Source organism: Penaeus vannamei, unplaced genomic scaffold (assembly GCF_042767895.1).
Source record: "Penaeus vannamei isolate JL-2024 unplaced genomic scaffold, ASM4276789v1 unanchor176, whole genome shotgun sequence".
Classification (NCBI taxonomy): domain Eukaryota; kingdom Metazoa; phylum Arthropoda; class Malacostraca; order Decapoda; family Penaeidae; genus Penaeus; species Penaeus vannamei.
The window spans coordinates 30001-37500 of NW_027213180.1; the positions used below are offsets into that span (position 1 = coordinate 30001).

The window sequence follows — 7500 nt, forward strand, 5'->3', positions numbered from 1 at the left end:
GCTGTTGACTTGAAATTGGAAATATCCTGAGAGCTGTTGGACTTGTACTTAAAATATCCTGAGAGAGCTGTTGGACTTTGTACTTAAAATATCCTGAGAGCTGCTTTGACTTTGTACTAAATATCCTGAGAGAGCTGTTTGGGACTTTAAGAAATAGTAAAGATCTGAGAGAGTTGCTAATTTGGTACTAAAATATCCTGAGCTGTTGGACTTGTACTTAAAATATCCTGAGTTGTTGACTCTTGTACTCTAAATATCCTGAGCTGTTGGACTTTGTACTTAAAATATCCTGAGAGAGCTGCTGGACTTTGTACTTAAAACATCCTGAGAGCTGTTGGACTTTAGTAATTAAAATATCCATGAGAGTTGCTTTGGACTTGTACCTAGGATATCCTGAGAGCTGTTGGACTTTGTACTTGGAATATCCTGAGAGCTGTTGGACTTTGTACTTAAAATATCCTGAGAGCTGTTGGACTTTGTACTTAAAATATCCTGAGAGCTGTTGACTTTTGTAATAAAATATCCTAGAGCTGTTGGACTTTGTACTTAAAATATCCTGAGCTGTTGACTTTGTACTTAAAATATCCTGAGCTGTTGGACTTTGTACTTAAAATATCCTGAGAGCTGTTGGACTTTGTACTTAAAATATCCTGAGAGCTGTTGGACTTTGTACTTAAAATATCCTGAGCTGTTGGACTTTGTACTTAAAATATCCTGAGAGCTGTTGGACTTTGTACTTAAAATATCCTGAGAGCTGTTGGACTTTGTACTTAAAATATCCTGAGCTGTTGGACTTTGTACTTAGAATATCCTGAGAGCTGTTGGACTTTGTACTTAAAATATCCTGAGAGCTGTTGGACTTTGTACTTAAAATATCCTGAGAGCTGTTGGACTTTGTACTTAAAATATCCTGAGAGCTGTTGGACTTTGTACTTAAAATATCCTGAGAGCTGTTGGACTTTGTACTTAAAATATCCTGGTTTTGTTAATTTGTACTTAAAATATCCTGAGCTGTTGGACTTTGTACTTAAAATATCCTGAGCTGTTGGACTTTGTACTTAAAATATCCTGAGAGCTGTTGGACTTTGTACTTAAAATATCCTGAGCTGTTGGACTTTGTACTTAAAATATCCTGAGAGAGCTGTTGGACTTTGTACTTAAAATATCCTGAGCTGTTGGACTTTGTACTTAAAATATCCTGAGCTGTTGGACTTTGTACTTAAAATATCCTGAGCTGTTGGACTTTGTACTTAAAATATCCTGAGAGCTGTTGGACTTTGTACTTAAAATATCCTGAGAGCTGTTGGACTTTGTACTTAAAATATCCTGAGCTGTTGGACTTTGTACTTAAAATATCCTGAGCTGTTGGACTTTGTACTTAAAATATCCTGAGAGCTGTTGGACTTTGTACTTAAAATATCCTGAGAGCTGTTGGACTTTGTACTTAAAATATCCTGAGCTGTTGGACTTTGTACTTAAAATATCCTGAGAGAGCTGTTGGACTTTGTACTTAAAATATCCTGAGCTGTTGGACTTTGTACTTAAAATATCCTGAGCTGTTGGACTTTGTACTTAAAATATCCTGAGCTGTTGGACTTTGTACTTAAAATATCCTGAGAGCTACACTTTGTACTTAAAATATCCTGAGCTGTTGGACTTTGTACTTAAAATATCCTGAGCTGTTGACTTTGTACTTGGAATATCCTGAGAGCTGCTAATTTTGTACTTAAAATATCCTGAGAGCTGTTGGACTTTGTACTTAAAATATCCTGAGAGCTGTTGACTTGTACTTAAAATATCCTGAGAGCTGTTGACTTTGTACTAGGGAATATCCTGAGAGCTGTTGGACTTGTACTTAAAATATCCTGAGAGCTGTTGGACTTTGTACTTAAAATATCCTGAGAAAGCAAGCTGACTTTGTAATTAAAATATCCTGAGAGCTGTTGGACTTCTTATCAATATCCTAGAGCTGTTTTGGATTTAATGGTGTTGATCCTGAGAGCTGTTGGACTTTTGTACTTAAAATATCCTGAGCTGTTGGACTTGTACTTAAAATATCCTGAGCTGTTGGACTTGTACTTAAAATATCCTGAGAGCTGTTGACTTTTGTACTTAAAATATCCTGAGCTGTTGGACTTGTACTTAAAATAGTCCGAGCTGTTGGACTTTGTACTTAAAATATCCTGAGAGCTTTGGACTTTGTACTTAAAATATCCTGAGCTGTTGGACTTTTGTACTTAAAATATCCTGAGAGAGCTGTTGGACTTGTACTTAAAATATCCTGAGAGCTGTTGACTTGTACTTAAAATATCCTGAGAGCTGTTTATCTCACTTAGAATATCTTGAGAGCTGTTGGACTTTGTACTTAAAATATCCTGGAGAGCTGTTGGACTTTTGCACTTAAAATATCCTGAGAGCTGTTGGACTTTGTACTAAATATCCTAGGAGCTGCTGGACTTTGTACTTAAAATATCCTGAGAGTTCGTTGGATTGTACTTAAAATATCCTGAGAGCTGTTGGACTTTGTACTTAGAATATCCTGAGCTGTTGGACTTGTACTTAAAATATCCTGAGCTGTTGGACTTTGTACTAAAATATCCTGAGGAGCTGTTGACTTTTGCAATTAAAATATCCTGAGCTGTTGGACTTTGTACTTAAAATATCCTGAGCTGTTGGACTTTGTACTTAAAATGATTCTGTTGGACTTTGTACTTAAAATATCCTGAGCTGTTGGACTTTGTACTTAAAATATCCTGAGAGAGCTGTTGGACTTTGTACTTAAAATATCCTGAGAGCTGTTGGACTTTGTACTTAAAATATCCTGAGAGCTGTTGGACTTTGTACTTAGAATATCCTGAGAGCTGTTGGACTTTGTACTTAGAATATCCTGAGAGCTGTTGGACTTTGTACTTAAAATATCCTGAGAGAGCTGTTGGACTTTGTACTTAAAATATCCTGAGAGAGCTGTTGGACTTTGTACTTAGAATATCCTGAGAGCTGTTGGACTTTGTACTTAAAATATCCTGAGCTGTTGGACTTTGTACTTAGAATATCCTGAGAGCTGGAGGACTTTGTACTTAAAATATCCTGAGCTGTTGGACTTTGTACTTAAAATATCCTGAGCTGTTGGACTTTGTACTTAAAATATCCTGAGAGAGCTGTTGGACTTTGTACTTAAAATATCCTGAGAGAGCTGTTGGACTTTGTACTTAAAATATCCTGAGAGCTGTTGGACTTTGTACTTAAAATATCCTGAGAGCTGTTGGACTTTGTACTTAAAATATCCTGAGAGAGCTGTTGGACTTTGTACTTAAAATATCCTGAGAGCTGTTGGACTTTGTACTTAAAATATCCTGAGAGCTGTTGGACTTTGTACTTAAAATATCCTGAGAGCTGTTGGACTTTGTACTTAAAATATCCTGAGAGCTGTTGGACTTTGTACTTAAAATATCCTGAGCTGTTGGACTTTGTACTTAAAATATCCTGAGAGAGCTGTTGGACTTTGTACTTAAAATATCCTGAGAGAGCTGTTGGACTTTGTACTTAAAATATCCTGAGCTGTTGGACTTTGTACTTAGAATATCCTGAGAGCTGTTGGACTTTGTACTTAAAATATCCTGAGAGCTGTTGGACTTTGTACTTAAAATATCCTGTGAGCTGGACTTTGTACTTAAAATATCCTGAGAGCTGTTGGACTTTGTACTTGGAATATCCTGAGCTGTTGGACTTTGTACTTAAAATATCCTGTGAGCTGGACTTTGTACTTAAAATATCCTGAGAGCTGTTGGACTTTGTACTTAAAATATCCTGAGCTGTTGGACTTTGTACTTAAAATATCCTGAGCTGTTGGACTTTGTACTTGGAATATCCTGAGAGCTGTTGGACTTTGTACTTAAAATATCCTGAGAGCTGGAGGACTTTGTACCTTGGATATCCTGAGAACCGTAGGACGTACCTAGGATATCCTGAGAGCTGGTCCTTCTTTATCTAGAATATCCTGAAATATGGAGGACCTTCTGTTTCTAGAATATCCTGAAAGCTGTAGGATCTCCAACATCTAGAACATCCCGAAAGTGTAGGATATTCCGTATCTAGAATATCCTGAAAGCTGGAGGACCTTCTGTTTCTAGAATATCCTGAAAGTGTAGGATATTCTGGAGGACCTTCCGTATCTCGAATATCCTGAGAACCGGAGGATATTTCCTATCCATTATATCCTGAAAAGACTAGGACCTTCCGTATTTAAGATATCCTGAAAGCTGGAGGACCTTCTGCATCGAGTATATCCTGAAAAAGAGTAGGATCTCCCGTATCTAGAACCTCCTCAAAGCCGTACGACCTTTCGAATCAAGACTTTCCTCAATGCTGTGCTACTGGCAAGAAGAAACAAAAGTGAGGTGAACAATGCAGCCTCAGGGGACGGTATGTGAAGTGAAACGTATTCAGATCACTTCACACCTGGCTGGTCTGAAACTACAGTAAATTGAGACCTGGACAGAATTGACTCTGAACTGAGAAGTCAATTGAAACACATACACACACACTCAAATACAAACGCGCACTCACACACACACACACACACATACACACACATACACATACACACATCTCTCTCTCTCTCTCTCTCTCTCTCTCTCTCTCTCTCTCTCTCTCTCTCTCTCTCTCTCTCTCTCTCTCTCTCTCTCTCTCTCCCTCTCTCTATATATATATATATATATATAATATATATATATATATATATATACACATCCATTAATGTATTCAAATATGCTGGTATGTACAAGCCGAAAGTGAAAGGTATCTCGACACAGAATTACAGTTTACCGCTCTCTCTCTCTCTCTCTCTCTCTCTCTCTCTCTCTCTCTCTCTCTCTCTCTCTCTCTCTCTCTCTCTCTCTCTCTCTCTCCCTCTCTCTCTCTCTCTCTCTCTCTCTCTCTCTCTGTCTCTCTCTCCCTCTCTCTCTATATATATATACATATATATACATATATATATATATATATACATATATATATATATATATATATATATACACACACATCCATTAATGTATTCAAATATACTGGTATGTACGAAAGTGAAAAGGTATCTCGACACAGAATTACAGTTTACTCTTCTCTCTCTCTCTCTCTCTCTCTCTCTCTCTCTCTCTCTCTCTGCTCTCTCTCTCTCTCTCTCTCTCTATATATATATATATATATATATATATATATATATATATATATATATATATATATATACACACACATCCATTAATGTATTCAAATATACTGGTATGTACAAGCCGAAAGTGAAAGGCATCTGACACAGAATTACAGTTTACCGCTCTCTCTCTCTCTCTCTCTCTCTCTCTCTCTCTCTCTCTCTCTCTCTCTCTCTCTCTCTCTCTCTCTCTCTCTCTGTATATATATATATATATATATATATATATATATATATATATATACACATCCATTAATGTATTCAAATATGCTGGTATGTACAAGCCGAAAGTGAAAGGTATCTCGACACAGAATTACAGTTTACCGCGCGGGGAAAGCTAGTTACACATGACCACCTGTATTTGCATTCCAGCAGGGAAAGGGAGAGTCTCCTGCTGAATATTTACATTTTGTGACAACAGTTCTTCGAAATAACACGTCCGGGATTTTTGTTTTGTGTTTAGGTAAGCTTTGTTGTGTTTCCTTGTGATTCATTTTTTTTTTTTTTTTTTTTTTTTTTTTGGGAGGGGGGGGTTCTTCAGTTTACGTAAGCTTTGTTGTGTTTCCTTGTGATTCATTTTTTGTTGTTTGTTTGTTTGTTTCTTCAGTTTACGTAATCTTTGTTTTGTTTCTTTGTGATTCATTTGTTTGTTTGTTTTGTTTCTTCAGTTTACGTAATCTTTGTTTTGTTTCCTTGTGATTCCTTTTTTTTTTTTTTTTTTTTGTTTCTTCAGTTTACGTTTTTTTCCTCGTGATTCATTTTTTGTTTTGTTTTTGTTTCTTTAGTTTACGTAATCTTTTTCTTGTTTCTTTGTGGTTCTTTGTTGCTGTTGTTGTTGTTGTTCTTTCAGTTTACGTAATCTTTGTTTTGTTTCCTTGTGACTTTTTTTTTCTTCACTTCTCTAATCCCATGTTGCTTTTTGTGTTTCTTTTTAGCCTTTACTCCCCGTGAAAATGCGCTTGGATCTTCTTTTCAGTAGAATGCCCTCTGCTTTTTTTTTCTTTCGTTCTCTTGTCCTTGTAAATCTCTTTTGCTGGCCATCCACTCCAGGCTTAATACTATTGATCCTTCCATTATTGGCGTCTCCTCCTCCTTCCCCCATTCTTTCTCCTTTCACCATGTCCACACTCTTCCTTCCTTGTTTTGTTAGTTGTTTTTTTTCTCTCTCTCAATCCTCTTCCATTTACCTTCCTCTCCTCCTTCCCTATTCTTTCTCCTTTCACCATGTCCACTCTCTTCCGTCCTTCGTTTTTTTTTGTTTTTTTTTTTTACTTTTTTTTCTCTCTCAATCCTCTTCCATTTACCTTCCCCTCCTCCTCGCCCCCTCACCCCTCCTCCTCATCCCCTCTCCCCTCCTCCTCGCCCCCTCTCCCCTCCTCCTCATCCCCTCTCCCCTCCTCCTCGCCCCCTTTCCTCTCCTCCTCGCCCCCTCTCCCCTCCCACTCCTCCAGTGTATACTGACCTTCTGGCTTTCTTTATAACGTGGCGTCTAAATTGGTCCAGATTAGATCATGGACGGTAAACTCGTTTGACCTGAATCGGGGAGAGGTTACCAGAGGGAGCGAGACACCTCCCAAGGGGACTGTGTGTGCCTTATCTGGACACTCTGGAGGCGGGTGCTGGAATGTGTTATCCGGACAAGGCGCAGGAGGTGGGGTCTGGGTCCGTGGATGCTGTGGAGGAGGTGTTTTGTGTAGGCTCTCTGGGAGGGGTGGGGTGGGGGGACTGGGTTTTGGTATTTATTGTCTTGAGGGTATTTAGAAGGTGGGCGTGTATGTGCTGCGTGGATACTCTGTAGCTGTACATGCCAACACTCTGTAGGGTGTTGGGTATGTATTGTGTGGACAATGCAGCAAGTGCTGGTATATATTACGTGGAAATTATAGCGAGTGTTAGTATGTATCAAGCGGACACTGTAACGAATTGTGATATGTGTTATGGAGATTCAAGAAGTAGGAAAGCGCTGGAATGTAGGATATATTGACACCTTATAGTTGGTTGGTAGGTACTGACATCTATTGTAGGGACGCTGTAAGCCTGCTGAAGCTGATGAAGGTGAAGGTCGAATGGTAATAATGAAGATAGTATTGATAATGATAATGATAATAATGTCAATGATAATAATGTTGATAATAATAGTAATAATAAATGATAAAAATGATAATGATAACAATGACGTCGAATGGTATAGGAGGAGGGTGCTAATGAACGAATTTTAGACAATAATAGACAGAGACTGCTGCCGTATTTCATCTGGAGAAGAATTGAAGTATTAGTGACAAGTCCTTCTGAGAAAA

General features: G+C 38.1%; 1 protein-coding gene across 1 annotated transcript in view; it reads right to left on the minus strand.

The window, feature by feature from the left end:
* The window catches only part of LOC138860895 (uncharacterized), a 4710-nt gene extending 499 nt beyond the window's left edge, over positions 1 to 4211 (minus strand). Inside the window, exons 1-10 of the mRNA XM_070119409.1 lie at positions 4164 to 4211; positions 3860 to 3987; positions 2981 to 3100; positions 2465 to 2607; positions 2272 to 2410; positions 1971 to 2190; positions 1625 to 1821; positions 927 to 1050; positions 241 to 586; positions 1 to 58 (exon numbers count right to left, since the gene is read on the minus strand). The exon at positions 1 to 58 is cut by the window's left edge and continues 68 nt beyond it. Of these exons, the coding sequence (XP_069975510.1) occupies positions 1 to 58; positions 241 to 586; positions 927 to 1050; positions 1625 to 1821; positions 1971 to 2190; positions 2272 to 2410; positions 2465 to 2607; positions 2981 to 3100; positions 3860 to 3987; positions 4164 to 4211 (1523 nt within the window). The remainder of the gene's footprint in view (positions 59 to 240; positions 587 to 926; positions 1051 to 1624; positions 1822 to 1970; positions 2191 to 2271; positions 2411 to 2464; positions 2608 to 2980; positions 3101 to 3859; positions 3988 to 4163) is intronic.
* Between the last annotated feature and the right edge of the window lie 3289 nt (positions 4212 to 7500).